This window comes from Lethenteron reissneri, chromosome 16 (assembly GCF_015708825.2).
Source record: "Lethenteron reissneri isolate LAM-NWPU_2019-01 chromosome 16, ASM1570882v1, whole genome shotgun sequence".
Classification (NCBI taxonomy): domain Eukaryota; kingdom Metazoa; phylum Chordata; class Hyperoartia; order Petromyzontiformes; family Petromyzontidae; genus Lethenteron; species Lethenteron reissneri.
This window is the reverse complement of record NC_083794.1, coordinates 6,562,464-6,581,491: the sequence shown is the minus strand read 5'-3', so window position 1 is coordinate 6,581,491 and position 19,028 is coordinate 6,562,464. Positions and strand designations below refer to the sequence as shown.

At 46.4% G+C, this 19,028-nt stretch overlaps 1 protein-coding gene across 1 annotated transcript in view; it reads right to left on the bottom strand.

Annotated features, from left to right (window-relative positions):
- Positions 1–19,028, bottom strand: part of LOC133343108 (proline-rich protein 12-like) — an 80,985-nt gene that overhangs the window by 13,878 nt on the left and 48,079 nt on the right. The window contains exon 13 of the mRNA XM_061552613.1: positions 1,839–2,120. Within this exon, the coding sequence (XP_061408597.1) occupies positions 1,839–2,120 (282 nt within the window). The remainder of the gene's footprint in view (positions 1–1,838; positions 2,121–19,028) is intronic.

Here is a 19,028-nt window from a genome sequence, read left to right as displayed (position 1 = left end):
CCTCGATTAGTCTCAGCCTGTCCCTTGGTGCATCATTTAGCATTCCCAACACCTGTGCAACAGCCACATGGGCCGGTGCTCAGTCTGCCGACATCGTAAACACAACATCGATGAGGCCTCGTCAACCACAACTGCGATTTGAACTGCCGACCTTGCTATCCGGGGGAATCAATGCATTACAGATGGATCGTAAATCCGTGGATTAAAGCTTGAGATGCAGGGCTATGCGCCTTAGAAGTCAGGTGCTGGAATGGAATTCCAACCAGGCAGGACGCAAGCTGTTTTTGCTGTGGTTACGGGGAGGGGTTTTGCTTTTTATCGTTGGGGGCAGAATGGAAAACGAGCCGAACATTTTTTTTTCCTCGTGGGTTGGGGGTGAGTGTCAGGTCAAGGGGGAAACTAAGATGTTTTCGTAACGGCGGGGTGAAGGGTTAGCACAATAAAGAGCGGCAAACTGTCTCCTGACATTGGTTACAATGACGTTGGCAGCATGGAAAAAGCTTGAGGGAAAATGTTATCCGCACAGTCTCGTCTGAGTGAGCACCACATGCTGAAGCTTACTTACACACCATGGCCAAGTCCTCATTTAAGGCCGAGTTGATCTAAGCAAGCCCCAACACAGGTTGACGCTTACTGCCGATTATGCCCCTGGTTCGGAATGGAACGCCATATTGCAGGAATGAATATTCTTTGGGTCTTTCGGTAAAGTCACGTAGATAGGTTCAAAAAAACCAGGAAGAGGGGGATGACGAACACTTGTGTTGCGATCGAAACGTCGTAGTTTTTTTTTATTTTCTTTGAAGCTATCTACGTGACTTTACCGAAAGACCGAAAGAACATTAATCCCTGCAGTCATGAAAGCTTTAAGTTAAAATTTAAGGAATGCTCCGTGCTAAATGAGAGAATGCTACGTGGGGGATCGTTATTTCCATGTTTGTCTTGTGTGTTTATCCCTACGGTGCTCTCTTATGGGCTCTTCAAGATTGTGTGAGCCCATCAGAGTTGTTGTCCTTCCCCCCCACACCTCTGATTAGCACGTTTGGCGACATACGGTGCGAAAGAAGTTCAACGTAATACACTGCCCATAGACTCAACACTGCCCATAGACTCAACACTGCCCATAGACTCAACACTGCCCATAGACTCAACACTGCCCATAGACTCAACACTGCCCATAGACTCAACACTGCCCATAGACTCAACACTGCCCATAGACTCAACACTGCCCATAGACTCAACACTACCCATAGACTCAACACTGTCCAGACTCAACACTGCCCATAGACTCAACACTGCCCATAGACTCAACACTGCCCATCGACTCAACACTGCCCATAGACTCAACACTACCCATAGACTCAACACTGCCCATAGACTCAACACTACCCATAGACTCAACACTGCCCACAGACTCAACACTGCCCATAGACTCAACACTGCCCATAGACTCAACACTGCCCATAGACTCAACACTGCCCATAGACTCAACACTATCCATAGACTCAACACTATCCATAGACTCAACACTACCCATAGACTCAACACTACCCATAGATTCAAGACTGGAGAATTGGTTGAGGCTTACTCTGATAATTACAGGGCAATGTGTGGAGCAGTTGTGCACTAAGGAGATGAGAGCCATGGAATCAGCTGGTGTGCAGGTGCAAGGTCGATCATTGCATTACAGGCACCTGCCATTAATTTACCCAACCCTTCCGCTGTAAATGAGCGTCAATGCCTACTTTATTGAGGGCGACATTGACACACAACATGAATATTGATCGATTGATTATCTTGGGAGCAGCCCTAGCAGGCAGCACCCTGCTCTAGCGGCCCACCTGCGGCGAGAGGTTGTGCAGCATGGAGCTAATGATGGACGTGGCGCTGTGACCAGGCATGGGCACAGGCCCGCCGAAGGAAGCCGGTCCTCCCCTCGTGCCTCCCACCGCGGCGGCGCTACCAACGCCGCCCCCTCCCAGCTGGCCGTCGGGCGGCATCTTGGCCGTCTTCAGGGCGTGGGCGAACGCGGGCTCCAGAACGGAGCCCTTGGGCTTGTGATCCGGCAAGCGCGTGCCGACTTGCGCCGAAGATGCCAGCGTGGAGGAGTACACTCTGGCCGACTGCGCACACACACGCACAGGGAAGGGACAGAGAGGGCATAGTATGGATTTAGTACACCCGGAAAAGCCCCATCAACGTATGTCTCAACTCTTTTTATAGAGGGTCCTCCTAAATTCAGATGTTGAGCTCGTCCCCTTATTGAGCGTCATGTGGGAGGACGCCAGCAAAGAATTTGTCGAGCACACGCGCTTCCACACGGTTAGCTTCATTGCATTGCTCTGCTGCCGTCTCCTGGGCAGTTCCCGGCCCAAGCCTGCAACATCCTTCCAAATACTAACCAAGCTCAACCATGCTTCAGAGATCTGATGGGATTCGGCACATTCTGGGAAGTTTTAGTCACAGGCACCAGTCTAACTGGCGGCTTTGGCCATCACGTGCGGTTCCCACTGGTGTCTTGGCCACCGCTCAATAATTGTGAATTATGAAAGGCAAATTATGGTAGCCGTAAATTCTCGAGAGGCATTTTAAACAGCCCAAAGCAAGTCCTGTCCTCAAAACTATTTGCGCAGTAGGTGTGGGCTGGTGCCCACGAATTTTTCACGACGCTCAACAGATTAAAACGTAAGCCAATTAAATCGTATAAACATCTGCGGAGCCGAAAGGTGCGATTTACAATATATCGTTTCTCACCTGGGAGTCGTCAATTGTCAATGGGTTTGGGGAGGAGGTGGGGGACAACATTTCTGGCCGTGTCCCGAGAATCGAAAAAATTCCAAGGGATGTCACTCAGGAGTGCCAAAACTAAAACTTCTGCAGAGACCCAGCGAGCGCGGAGCGTGTAGCTTCGGGCAGGGAACAAGCACATGCAGGGCGCCAAAAATGTTTTTTGTTCCTGAGTAGTAAGTGTTATTTCCTAATTGCTTATGCCTCAAAGGTACCGAAAATGGCTATTATTCCCCACAAACTTTGCTTTCGTGACCAGGACAGTGATATCTTGAAATGTACCTATTTTCAATGAGAAAACGTGGTGTGCATTTGTGTAATTCCTTCACATAAAGCCCTGATCACAAGAGCAAAGTTTATGGGGAATAACAGCCATTTTCTATACTTTTGAGGCATAAGCAATTAGAAAATAACACTTACTACGCTGGGACAGAAATCGTGTTACGTAGTGTATAATACACGCGCAGTGTGTGTGTGTGGCCGCGATAGCTCACGAGGCCGGGTGGTACAAGAGGAACTTGCAATAGAATTATAGCCGAGGTCAGCTCTACCGATCATCCCAGTGTGGGTCAATAAAATTAGCACTACTGTGTGGGAAGTCACCAGCTGTTACTCCATGGAGAGATATGCCCCCGCCGCCACCCCTGCCATGGGAATGCGTAACTTCCACCACTGGCTTAAGTCCGTCAATAGATAATGAACACTGCGTCAATGTGTATCCGAGTTATATATGCAGGCTATTTCGATCATATATGCTAATGTGATAATATTATTTTAACATAGTAGAACCGAATTACCATACATCACCTTAAATTCAAGTACTGAAGTATTTTTATTTTACCAGGTAAGGCCTCACTGAGCTACGTAGCTCCGTTTCAGAAACAACCTGGACATCACAAATAATAGCTCAACATTGGAGTGGCTTATCACGTGGAAATGCACAGCAGCCGAACACTCAAAACCAGATTTCCTCAGATGTTCTAAACTTATCAGGATTCGAGTCTGGCCAGTTTATTGACAAGCGGAGGCTTGCCAGCTGTTGCAGTTGTGAGGGTTACGAGGCGAATGCAAGAGATGGCAGTGCTGTGTGTCACCTCCTTTGTGGGTTCTATCTGCAGTTTTCTCCCACAGAATGCCAAAGTTAATTTGATTGTAATTGGGCAAATAACGTAATTGAGGATTCTCCTGAAACAGAGGTCTTCAGACTCTTTCTACGGGTAAATGAGACCATTATCAAGTTAATATTTTCCATAATAGAGGTTTTTTGGTTAGATCGCGTAAATATATAAATGTGTCGTTAAAACCCGCCACCACCCGACACAGCCAACCAGTAAGGGTTGTCACGTAAACAGAACGTGGCCAATTCATAACTAGTACAGCACTAACCGGTGTGTTGGAGAGCCAAGCAACAACATTTACCATCTTGAGTACGACGTTTTGCCAGTAATTACAACTAGCTTCATCAGGCGACAGCCAGATTTGTGGAGAAGTCATACTGTTTCGTTCCTTATATAGAGGCGTAGATGTGTTGACCACACAGCTGCGCTCTTGCACAATGTGGGGGGGGGGGGGCAACGACACATTTATATATTTACGCGATCTAACCCAAAATCCTCTATTATGGATGATATTGGTTGCGAAAGCCTACGTGTTAAAGTTTATATTTCTTTATAGGTTTTTTTTTAATACATATATACGGGTCCTAGAGGCACTGAGTTGTATACAACTTATTTACAACATCGATGCCCTGACAGAAGGATAATTTAAATTAAATCAGCCGCTGTGGGTATTTTTCATGATTGGAAAATAAGCATCATTACATCAGCACATAATAGCGTAAACTTGGGAATTACGTGGCTGCACTGCCAAACGTCCACTCCACTGGTTTTAATAAGAGTTATAACAATGTCCAACCCTGTCCATCCACTGCCGAATGAAGGCCGGAGGGGGTGGTTTGGCCACACATCACCACACAGGTTAGTAAGGCTTGGGCAAAGGAGGGGGGACCGTCCTGGATCAGTTCAGATATAACTCCCCACTGATTTTTAGCTGGAACTGGGAATCAAACGCAGGTCACTGGGTTCAAATTCAATCTTGATTTGAAGCTTTCGTGATGGTAAAGTCACGAAGTTAGAAATAAAATAAAGTAAAACAAATCACAACGTTTCGATTGCAACACAAGCAATCTTCATCAGGTGTGACAACCACAGCAAAAAAAATTACTGAAGTGGGCAAGAGAGCTGCCGTGGAAAGAGGTTAACTACGTGACTTTACCAAAAGAGAACCAAAGAGTATGGGTTCATTGTAGTGAGCAACCCACTCCACCATCGCTCTAACCCATAATGAGGGTAAGCCTCATCGTCTCCAGAATCTTCAGGAGACTCGAGGCACCGGGGTATTGGGCCGGTTTGATACTCTCCACGACTACGCTCATGATTATATTGCGTCACGTATCATAATTTCACGTCGAACTGGGGCCTATGGTTATCGGAAAGGGTCCTTACCTATGGAAATCTGGCAGTTCACCAGGCCTGGCTTCCCCGACTGTGTCGAGGCAAGCCTAATAGACTCAACACTGCACCATAGACTCAACACTGCACCATAGACTCAACACTACCCATAGACTCAACACTGCCCATAGACTCAACACTGCACCATAGACTCAACACTGCACCATAGACTCAACACTGCACCATAGACTCAACACTACCCATAGACTCAACACTGCCCATAGACTCAACACTGCCCAGACTCAACACTGCCCATAGACTCAACACTACCCATAGGCTCAACACTACCCATAGACTCAACACTGCCCATAGACTCAACACTACCCATAGACTCAACACTACCCATAGCCTCAACACTGCCCATAGACTCAACACTACCCATAGACTCAACACTACCCATAGACTCAACACTGCCCATAGACTCAACACTACCCATAGACTCAACACTACCCATAGCCTCAACACTGCCCATAGACTAAGACTGCCCATAGACTCAACACTGTCCATAGACTCAACACTGCCCATAGACTCAACACTGCCCATAGACTCAACACTGCCCATAGACTCAACACTGCCCATAGACTCAACACTGCCCATAAACTCAACACTGCCCATAGACTCAACACTGCCCATAGACTCAACACTGCCCATAGACTCAACACTGCCCATAGACTCAACACTGCCCATAGACTCAACACTGCCCATAGACTCAACACTGCCCATAGCCTCAATACTGCCCATAGACTCAACACTGCCCATAGACTCAACACTGCCCATAGACTCAACACTGCCCATAGACTCAACACTGCCCATAGACTCAACACTACCCATAGGCTCAACACTACCCATAGACTCAACACTACCCATAGACTCAACACTGCCCATAGACTCAAAACTACCCATAGACTCAACAGTACCCATAGCCTCAACACTGCCCATAGACTAAGACTGCCCATAGACTCAACACTACCCATAGACTCAACACTGCCCATAGCCTCAATACTGCCCATAGACTCAACACTACCCATAGACTCAACCTGCCATAGCCATACTGCCATAGACTCAACACTACCCATAGACTCACACTACCCATAGACTACTGCCATAGACTCAACACTACCCATAGACTCAACACTACCCATAGACTCAACACTGCCCATAGCCTCAATACTGCCCATAGACTCAACACTACCCATAGACTCAACACTACCCATAGACTCAATACTGCCCATAGACTCAACACTACCCATAGACTCAACACTACCCATAGACTCAACACTGCCCATAGCCTCAATACTGCCCATATACTCAACACTGTCCATAGACTCAACACTGCCCATAGACTCAACACTACCCATAGACTCAACACTACCCATAGACTCAATACTGCCCATAGACTCAACACTACCCATAGACTCAACACTACCCATAGACTCAACACTGCCCATAGCCTCAATACTGCCCATATACTCAACACTGTCCATAGACTCAACACTGCCCATAGACTCAACACTGCCCTTAGACTCAACACTGCCCTTAGACTCAACACTACCCATAGACTCAACACTACCCATAGACTCAACACTGCCCATAGACTCAACACTGCCCATAGACTAATACTGCCCATAGACTCAACACTGCCCATAGACTCAACACTGCCCATAGACTCAACACTACCCATAGACTCAACACTACCCATAGACTCAATACTGCCCATAGACTCAACACTACCCATAGACTCAGACTCAACACTGCCCATAGCCTCAACACTGCCCATAGCCTCAACACTGCCCATAGCCTCAACACTGTCCATAGACTCAACACTGCCCATAGCCTCAACACTGCCCATAGCCTCAACACTGTCCATAGACTCAACACTGCCCATAGCCTCAACACTGCCCATAGACTCAACACTGCCCATAGCCTCAACACTGTCCATAGACTCAACACTGCCCATAGACTCAACACTGCCCATAGCCTCAACACTGCCCATAGCCTCAACACTGCCCATAGACTCAACACTGTCCATAGACTCAACACTGCCCATAGCCTCAACACTGCCCATAGACTCAACACTGCCCATAGCCTCAACACTGTCCATAGACTCAACACTGTCCATAGACTCAACACTGCCCATAGACTCAACACTGCCCATAGACTCAACAGTGCCCATAGCCTCAACACTGCCCATAAACTCAACACTGCCCATAGCCTCAACACTGCCCATAGACTCAACACTGCCCATAGCCTCAACACTGCCCATAAACTCAACACTGCCCATAGCCTCAACACTGCCCATAGCCTCAACACTGCCCATAGACTCAACACTGCCCATAGACTCAACACTGCCCATAGACTCAACACTGCCCATAGACTCAACACTGTCCATAGACTCAACACTGCCCATAGACTCAACACTGCCCATAGACTCAACACTACCCATAGACTCAACACTACCCATAGACTCAACACTACCCATAGACTCAACATGCCCATAGACTCAACACTACCCATAGACTCAACACTACCCATAGCCTCAACACTGCCCATAGACTAAGACTGCCCATAGACTCAACACTACCCATAGACTCAACACTGCCCATAGACTCAACACTGCCCATAGACTCAACACTGCCCATAGACTCAACACTGCCCATAAACTCAACACTGCCCATAGACTCAACACTGCCCATAGACTCAACACTGCCCATAGACTCAACACTGCCCATAGACTCAACACTGCCCATAGACTCAACACTGCCCATAGACTCAACACTGCCCATAGACTCAACACTGCCCATAGACTCAACACTGCCCATAGACTCAACACTGCCCATAGACTCAACACTACCCATAGACTCAACACTGCACCATAGACTCAACACTGCACCATAGACTCAACACTGCACCATAGACTCAACACTGCCCATAGACTCAACACTGCCCATAGACTCAACACTGCCCATAGACTCAACACTACCCATAGACTCAACACTGCCCATAGACTCAACACTGCCCATAGACTCAACACTGCCCATAGACTCAACACTACCCATAGACTCAACACTGCCCATAGACTCAACACTGCCCATAGACTCAACACTACCCATAGACTCAACACTGCTCATAGACTCAACACTGCCCATAGACTCAACACTGCCCATAGACTCAACACTGCCCATAGACTCAACACTGCCCATAGACTCAACACTGCCCATAGACTCAACACTGCCCATAGACTCAACACTACCCATAGACTCAACACTGCCCATAGACTCAACACTGCCCATAGACTCAACACTGCCCATAGACTCAACACTGCCCATAGACTCAACACTGCCCATAGACTCAACACTGCCCATAAACTCAACACTGTCCATAGACTCAACACTGCCCATAGACTCAACACTGCCCATAGACTCAACACTGCCCATAGGCTCAACACTGCCCATAGACTCAGCACTGCCCATAGACTCAACACTGCCCATAGACTCAACACTACCCATAGACTCAACACTGCCCATAGACTCAGCACTGCCCATAGACTCAACACTGCCCATAGACTCAACACTGCCCATAGACTCAACACTGCCCATAGACTCAACACTGCCCATAGACTCAACACTGCCCATAAACTCAACACTGCCCATAGACTCAACACTGCCCATAGACTCAACACTGCCCATAGACTCAACACTGCCCATAGACTCAACACTGCCCATAAACTCAACACTGCCCATAGACTCAACACTGCCCATAGACTCAACACTGCCCATAGACTCAACACTGCCCATAGACTCAACACTACCCATAGACTCAACACTGTCCATAGACTCAACACTGTCCATAGACTCAACACTGCCCATAGACTCAACACTCCCCATAGACTCAACACATAGACTCAACACTGCCCATAGACTCAACACTGTCCATAGACTCAACACTGTCCATAGACTCAACACTGCCCATAGACTCAACACTCCCCATAGACTCAACACATAGACTCAACACTACCCATAGACTCAACACTGCCCATAGCCTCAACACTACCCATAGACTCAACACATAGACTCAACACTACCCATAGACTCAACACTGCCCATAGACTCAACACTGCCCATAGACTCAACACTCCCCATAGACTCAACACATAGACTCAACACTACCCATAGACTCAACACTGCCCATAGACTCAACACTACCCATAGACTCAACACTACCCATAGACTCAACACTGCCCATAGACTCAACACTGCCCATAGACTCAACACTGCCCATAGACTCAACACTGCCCATAGACTCAACACTGCCCATAGACTCAACACTGCCCATAGACTCAACACTGCCCATAGACTCAACACTGCCCATAGACTCAACACTGCCCATAGACTCAACACTGCCCATAGTCTCAACACTCCCCATAGAGGCGACACTCCCCAGGGGGCCTCGAGGCTGATGGGATGTGTAAGAAAGAAATTTTGGTGGTGCATGTTTTGCGCAGGAGAGCAAAACCGACGACCGGAAAGGGGAAACCTGCCGCACACCATTTCATGATAATAAGTTGTGAGCCCACAGGGGCCACTTCACAACCCATCTGCCATGCGGCACAACCTTGTGGCCCGCTCAGTTTGAGACTCACAAATCTGTCCCGAATGAGTACCTGGTGCGGTGGGGTAAACTATTGCCACTCGGGAGACAAATGTGGCCGGGCATGGTGCTGGCCACCCACCCCCGTGTGTGCCATTTCAGCCTTCATGGGTGCTGCTCGCTGACAGCACTTGCCCCGACAGTCTGGTAAGGCTATACGGGTGATCTTTGTCTTTGATACATACTTCACGACACACAATGCAGTCCTTCTATACATGGGAATGGAAATAGTCTAAAACACCACGATGCATTTTGGAATGTCTGCTAAATAAGACAGCATTTTATAGAAGTCCCATGCGTACTATTTCCATAAGTTACTGAAAACAAATTGCCGTTATTTGGTTTATACATATACGTAGGCACATAATGATTCACAACAGCTGTTACGTGACGAATCGTCATGATTCAATGTATCATTTTACAAAAGGATCCACATCCTTTACATTTTGCCGTTGGATTTAAATCGTTTGCGTTAAGTCAAGAACTATTTTTTGGCTTAAATTTTCCTTCAATCAATGAACAATGCTTCACGTTTGATTCATGACGTCACCAGCAATTTAAAAACCCACCACCCTATATAAATGCAGTAAAGCATAGGGGGGGAAGAAAGAAAGGAGCTACACGACTGGGACCGCAGAGTAGTGCATGCGTATCTGTGCGTGCGTGTCTGTGGGTGCGTGTGTGTGTGTCTGTGGGTGCGTATCTGTGCGTGCGTGTCTGTGGGTGCGTGTGTGTGTGTCTGTGGGTGCGTGTCTGTGCATGCGTGTACTTCATTCTATGGGATTGGCACCCGTGCATCATTTCCTACTTTGTGCAAAATCCTAGCAAAAATCAACACCACATGCTCGTCCAAAATTTCCACAAACAAAACATGTGCTCAAGTTACCCGTGCGCTGGCACAAGCACAGGAATTGGTTCATGATTTCAGTTTTATGATGACCGCAGAATTTTGCCAAGTCTACTGCATGCGAGCGTACAGTGGGAAATGTAGTACTGCGTCGCTAATTATAAACAAATACGTTGATGCGGAGGGGTCGTGCCGCAATGAATCACGCACCACGCTATAAACCCGACGGCCCGGGTTTGATTCCCAGCCATGGCTGACAAACTATAAAACTAAAAATATATTTTAATTTTACCAGGTAAAGGCCCACTGAGCTACAGTATATAGCTGTTTTCCAGAAGCGACCTGGCCACAGATGATAGTCGATATCGTTTAGCTAGCAGGTTTATCACAGAGTAGATTAAAAAATGCCAAGATGCCTACTTCATACTGTACACACTTCTGGAAGGACAGTAATGATAATTAATTGATTAAAGTTGATTCTTAAAACTCACGATTCATTAATGAAACCAACATATTTTGCTGCGTACATGTCGGTAATGAATTCATGTGATCCATGCAGCCGCTTACACAGCAGCTGGTACACACTACCATGAAACAATAATAATAGAATCTTCAATTGGCGAGTTGCAAGCTCATCGGATCGGAGCTGAGCGAATCCTTAGGCGGCTGACAAGCGGGATACGCATAACCTAAAAACAACACATGAAAGAAATTGAACGTACATGCACACAACACGAACGCCCTCCACGAACGCCCACTGTGATGCCAAGCACGCGAGTCGCGCAGACCCACGTGCGATTCGCTATCATTTATTTCTTCTCGTTTTTTTTATTTCATAGAGCAGAGCGAGAACCCCGGGCAGGTTTCCGTAAATGGGCCACGGCCGCGCAGACGATCCCGGGGCTCCAACAATCCGGCACGGGGGGGGGCGGCCGTGCCAGCCACTGCCGGAAGGGAACCCCGACTGCTGCTGGGAATGTGGACGCCGCACGCCGCGAGGAATTCCCGAACAGGACAACACGCACACACGTAGACACGTAGACAAAGATCCGGCCCCCCCCACGCCCCGGTATAGCCTGAATTGACTGTTGAGGCAAGTCTTTGTTACCGAGCGCAGATGATGGTCGGCATGGCACACGAGGGGGCAAGTAGCCAGCAACATGCCCAGCAGCTTTTGTCTCCCTAGTGACGATGTTTACACATGTTTACACATGTTTACACATGTTTACACATGGCACAAGGTACTCGTTTGAGGCTGAGTCGACCTAGGAAAGGGCCACGAGCAGGTCAGATTATAACACTGGTCAACAAAAAATAAAATTCTGGCCTGGACATTTGCCGCTGTTTTAGACTAATTTCAGGGTGCCGATTCCAAATCTGATCTCAGATTTGCTCTATCATACCCAATTTTTAGCTTATCGGCATACCCCATTTTCATTGATTTTACCAGAACTTAACTCTGTCACTTATGATTGCAAGCTGTTGCGAGTCAGTGACTGCTTAAGTGTTAAAATATGGTGCTGTATTTTTAGGATAGTGTGTTTATAATATAATTTTAGGTAGATATCCACATTTATTTACAGTTTTTATTGAAAATGCAATATTTGATATCTCAAAAACCTGATGTGATAGACAAAAACCAGATTTGGAATCAGAACCCCAAAATTACGTTAAAACCGTTGGAATACCTTATGCTCGAAAAAGTGTGTTGGCCAGTGTAACTGATATGAGCCATGACCGGGAATCGCGTTCAAAGCGCAGTCCGTATGCGGACACACACTCAGCGTGGCAGATACACACACGTGCACATGTACGTACACTTGGCACACACATGCATACAAGTGCGTGCATATGAATGCCCACAAATAACCACAGGTATAATGCACGTACGTAACATGCACACGTGAGTGAACACTTTAAACAGTCACCAAGCGGCCACTAAGCGACGGTGATATCACGACACCGCTCGTGTCAGGTTAGGTGCACTTCGAGGCCATGTAAAGTGTGGAAGGCTCGAAGGCAGGAGGCCACAGGAGACGTCAGGGTTTTAAACGATGGAGATGATTGACAGATGTACCACCACCTGTGTTCTTTACAATGCCACACATACAAAGGCCCCCCCATACAGCCTTTCACAGTCATGGCACATGCAAGAGTGGTGTGACTAGCACTCCACACCACACCGCCTTTGTCTCCCCAGGGCTGATGTTTACAAACAACATCCTGTTTTCAATTTAGGCTGAGTCGAACTCGGCGAGAGCAAGAACTGGTGCTGCTGTCACTCACCATTGATGTTAGCCATGGCCAGGAATCAAATTTAGAATGTACATATTTATGAGATGAGTCATCCACTCAAGGCCGAGTCCACCGAGGTGCATTGCAGGCCAGGTCTGCTGTAGAACCCAGACAGCTGGTGTTGCAGTACAGATGTAAACCACCGCAACACCACCGATCCCTACCCCTTCTTATAAATGCTCTTATTAAATCCTTTATATTAAGTTCGCTTGCTTGCGTGCTTGCGTGCTTGCGGGCGTGCTTGCTTGCTTGCGACCGTGCAAATCTTTCGGTCGTTTTTTAACCCACTTCCCGTGATCCAATCGAGCTGACATTTTGCACACAGACTCGTTGTGCGAGACAATTAATGTTCGTGAAAAAGATTTTCCAAATTTTTACACTGTTTAGGGAAAACAAATTAAATATTTAATTACCAATTGCTTAATACTGGCAGACAATCATCTGACCCATAGGTGGCAGCCATCTCAAGCCAGAGGACTGAGAGGACTCTAGCCGCCACGCATATAAAGGATTTATAGTGAAAAACTTTGTTTTTACGGGTTATACTTATTTTTATTCTGCTGACCCCTTAAAAGACAAACAGAATTTAGGACACAGTAGCAACAAATTCTGCAGACCTGATGGCTAAGCAAACGTAAAACTGGGCTGGCGCTACTGGAAGCCAATATCATTTGCTACGAAAAAATTCCTTCTCATTTTTCCCATCCCCGCCACACGGTCCCAAAACTTCTGTGTGCATTAAATCCTTCTAAGCACCCCCCACCGCAAACACATTTAAAAAGTAATTTTAAGAAAATGCTTAGCTGCTGAGCACACAGTTGGGGGACGAGTCCCCAAAGGGGACAGATTGTTGTAGCGTACGTCTGTGAAAGAAGGCGGAGGAGGGGGGGGGGTGATGGAGAGGCTGCGTATTTCACTACGGCCCCACCGTGGACTGGCTCGTCACCAGCCACACAAGGCCAAGAAGCCACTCCAAAAACCGCTCTAAAAAAGAATGCATTTTGCCTTGGCTTTTCTACGATCCCTTCAAGACGAATTTCACGAAAGCTTTTAACGATTGTATAAACCGTGCATCTTGCATCCTACCCAAGATGTAATTTTTCCTTAAAATTCCACTTTGTTTACTTAACCTTCTTTCTCCCCACATTTTATTACACTGCGATAATGAAACCAGACTTACAGCACGAAAAAGGCACGAAATGCAGTAACGTAGCCAGTCTGGGTAAATACAATAATAAACAAATCGACCACTTCCATTCTGCTGATGAGACCCGTAAGGGTGAAGCCAGTCGTGGTTTTCTTAAACAAATGCTGCTTGGTTACCGTAACTCAGTGGACACCCTTGACGACTTTGCAAAATGAGACGTTGCATTGAAGAGATTTTCCAGGTAAATGTGAACAAATGAATACATACGTGCATACATCAGGAAGGCCACTTACTCAACAGACTGAAACATATTTTATATTCATGTGGACATATATATAACGAAGATTTAAGTTATTTATTGTACAGGATGGGCCAAAAGTAAGGTCACACAGGGTTATTTCATTTAATTTAACAGTGGCATTAAAACATTATATTTGTCTGCTCATTAAGTATCTATTATCACGATTGATATATATTTTACCTCTTCCTTTTCAGATGACATTTAAAAGTGGAAAGGAAATTAACTGAAGACAGATTAGTTCAATTAGTTTTTTTGTACGCTAAAGAAGGCAGCGATGATAAAAAAAAAGTCCTAAATTAACTTAAAAAGAGAATTCATGAATGCATTAATGTTAATGGCAGTGAGCTTTAACATTTGTTAAATACAATTAAATAAACCGAGGCAATTTGTGTCCCAACTTTTGGGCCAACCTGTAGTATGGTACTTGTCCTATGCACCTCAACAGAACGCATTCATGATGGACTGGACTCGTATAATAGTGGCCAAAAACAAACATTTAAACTTACTTAGAAACAATTTTTTATGCATAATGGTTACAATCATGAGTCGAAAGGAGGAAAAAATTACATTCATGCAATCGTTCTCACACTTCTAAAAGAAATTGTTTCCAAGGTACAATTCATAATAATAATCAATTTTCAAAATGACACCGGACAGTGGCCACCGACTGCACCCATGTCCCCGGGGGGATAGACACAGTTTCCCTGCCGCCCCTCATTCACGTAACGAACGCTCTCTGCTCGTCCGTCTCATTTCTCCGCCTTCTTTCCATCCCCGAGGGCCCTTTCCACATCATCGTTGCCAAATGTTACCCGCACCCTTCCACCCCCCCCCCCGAGTACCTCCCGGTCTCCCTTGACGCACAAGCACGCACGTCGGCGCAGACAGGGAAAACCCGGCACCGATGCGCGCTGTGCGGTTGGTGTGGTCGCCGCCGCCGCCGCGGTTTGTAAACTCAGCGGGGGCTGCCGTATTTCGTGCGGCTGGTGTGTGGTCGTGTAGCCAGGCTGGTGAATGTGGCAGGTATTTCGCCAATGCGGCTGACGTGCCCTGTGTGGTTGAAGATTTCCAGTGCGACTGTCTTAAGTAATTATACCTGTTCGGTCAATGGGGCTGTTCCAGTAAAAGTGGCCAGTTTAATGAAAGTGAGTGGTTGAACTAACATGACTTGTTTAGGTAATGTCACTGGTTTAGTCAATGTGGTTGGTTTAGTCGATGCAAACGGCAAAGTCAATCAGGCTGTTTTAGCCAATGTGGATGATTTAGTCAACAAGGCTGGTCTAGAACACATTTATGAAACGTGGCCGCCTAAGTTTGTGTCTAGTTTAGTCATTGCGCCTCGCTGGTATATAGTGAGGTAACACTTGTCAGTGTAGCTTGTTTGTATAGCTATATAGTAGCCAAGCGAGGGCAGCTCTACAGACAGAACCCTTCAGAGTCTCTCTAAATTCAGCCTCGCCAGGTGCACCGTATTCAGCAGCACCAGCACCAGCAGCAGCAGGAGGAGGAAACACATCGACGGTGAAAATCGAGTGACCGAGCTGCGTCATCAACTCATCTGCTTGTTTTGCCAACGGGATCAAGTTGCCGAGTGTACTTAACACTCGACGGCAATGTCCCCACGCCACGTGACGGAATTGACGAAAGAGACATCGAGCGTTGGAGCTGTTGGTTCACGTAATGCACTCGAGCCTAAGTTCGAATCAGCCACCGCGACTGACGTCAGTGGCGAGTGATATCCAAACCGCTCCTGGCTCCCCCGCTTGACCGAACCCGCACTGACCAGCGTGAGATGTGGTCGCGCAATCCTCATCCAACGGTGGGCTTATAATAAAGAGATGTAAATTACATTCAAAAACACATTGTTGGTTATGGACAATTCTGCCTACATTTTTCTGTCGCTCGCTTAACTAACGTCGTCACCGTCTCTAAATTCCAAAACAAACGAGCGGAGGTTTGCGGAAACAACGATGTGAGCTCTTGCCGTGACAATGCAATCGCACTTGCGACGGTTTGCAGCCAAAACTACGGCGGGTAAGAAGTCAATCTCTGTATTTAAAGATGATACCACCTGGCTTTGAAGAAACCCGCACGTGGATAATAAACTCTCTGCCTTGTCGATTGCCAACCACCGCACGTACACACAACAACCTCGTCGATATGCATGCAGGGGGCTACGCTTCGAGAGCACACATTGTGAAATAAACAACATTTTCCAGTAATGAAAAAATCACAGCCTAACTCCTTCCACATCCACAAATCAATTTGTGGTCTGGAAAACATGTTTTTTTGTACATATATTTTTTTTAACTGGGCCAGCAAATCTGTCTTGCGTTAATGGCCACTGTGGTTTATGAAATTTCGTCATTTACCTGCCATCCCATTGACTTTAAATCTAGCAATCAACCGACCCACAAAACACAGCCCCAAACAATGCCGGCAGTCTCCGTCAACCGTTGAAAAAAGTGCAGTGGAAAAATAGAAAGGCGTGGGGGAGACATATGGCTTCCCCCACCGCTGTAACCCTAGCTCCCTGCGACAGCTCTTCTTGAGCACTATAACCTTGACCTACTGACCTTAAGAGCTGAAAAATTGATCCCAACAGAGATGGCTTTGTCACCAACTATTCACGGGGGTTTCGTGGAGGTGAGAGATATGTTGATGCGAAGAGACCAGACATACACACACGTTACTTTATCTTCCTCTCCGTCTCTTGCCTTGGGCATGGAAATTCAGTTTTGAAAAAGGGGCTCTCTCTTACTCTTTGGATTCTTTCGGTAAAGTCATGTAGGTTGAAAAATAATAGATCACGACGTTTCGATCGCAACACAAGCAATCGTCGTCAGGGCTCTCTCTTCTACAGTGATATCAAACCTATCTTGGCCTGAGACTTTAACAAAACCAATTTTCCCCCCTAAATTAACACTCTACGAGTACATTTTCTTGTGCACGCATAAATAAATAATAAATCTTTTTTTTAAACGGGACCATTCATAAGCTCAAAAAAATGGGTTAAATGGGTTGGAAACATTCGGTAAGGATACTTGCACCACAAACGTTTTACCAAATAGCTTTCATCATATGTAACTGTGTAAAGTTCAACCCAGAAACTACCGGAAAGTATGATGCCGCCAGACTGGGGAACCAGCCAAGAAGGTGATGTCATACTTTTTTCAGACACTGCATGCAGCAGGCTCAGGTCTGCTGAATTTGCCTGCTAATCTGGGTCCTGGGACTTCACCATTTCACCTACAATTCAGACGTATGAGTGCATTGTAACGTGCAGCATTAAACGTCCAAACGGGTTTGACAGGAGACATTTATATGTCTATTGAAGCGAGTCTAGTGTTCATGAATGAATGTTATACTGTCATGAGGCAGGCTTTCACATTTTATAGCTTATTTGTCCCGAGTCTTGTAAACGTATTTTCAGACGTTAATTGTCTCTAATGGTTTCCTCTCTGTCCCCTTGTGTATTTTTTGGGTAAAAGTGCTTTTGCATCTTGACTTTATATATTTATTGAAAGTAAATGGATATCGCATAGAACTTAAAGCCACGATTCCACCGGACAATATCCTACAGTCTTCAAATCATGCTGCAGGGATTTATTTCAATTAAGTGTGTAACAAATAGGTTTGATTCAATGTAAAGTATCACCAGTCATTAAAATCATAACGAAATCACGCTGTCAACAGAGGGCAGTGGAGCAAAATCCATTGTTGCACTGTACTATGCCACAACATCTATCCTCCAGGCCTTTATCAACGCACACCTATGCATGTACTGTATGTTGAACTTCTTTCGCATCGTACGTAGCCAACTGTGCTAATTGGAGGTGTGGGAGGGGGGGGATGGACAACAAACTAAACACAAAATCAGTTCAAGAAATTAGTTTTCTATCTAGATTTAAAAGTGTACAGTGGCTTCCTAATATCGGAAGGAAGAGCGTTCCAGACAGCCGCAGAGGCGCATCTGAAAGCGCCGCGATGCAGCGACCGTCTTTGTTCGATGGAGAGACAAAAGCTGCTACTAAACATGGCAAAGTACGGTCAAATAACCCCCACAGCACGGGGAGGGCACTCATTCAGCAGAGGATTGACAAAAGGAATGTACATGTACGTGTATAGGTACATCCACAAACCAGGACGCCTAAGAGGGTTTGAGATATTATTGTTGCATGTTAGGGAATATGGCGATGAATCACTACTCACGGCCATTAGTTTTGATTTATAACCGGTAACTTCTGCAGCAAATTACAGAAGCACATTGGGCAGCGTAAGCTTACCGTTCTGCGACATCATTTGTAAGGATTAGGCCACACTGCATCCACAATGGCCCTAAATATAACCGTCAAACTCATCTGTAACTACACAGCAACAAAACATAAATTCAATTACACCCACGCAGGAAACAAAAAAAACCTGCGCAGCGCTCATTCTGAGACCGGGCGGGTTTCACCACGAGATGGAGGAAGTTCACGGACGGGCCCTGCGTGC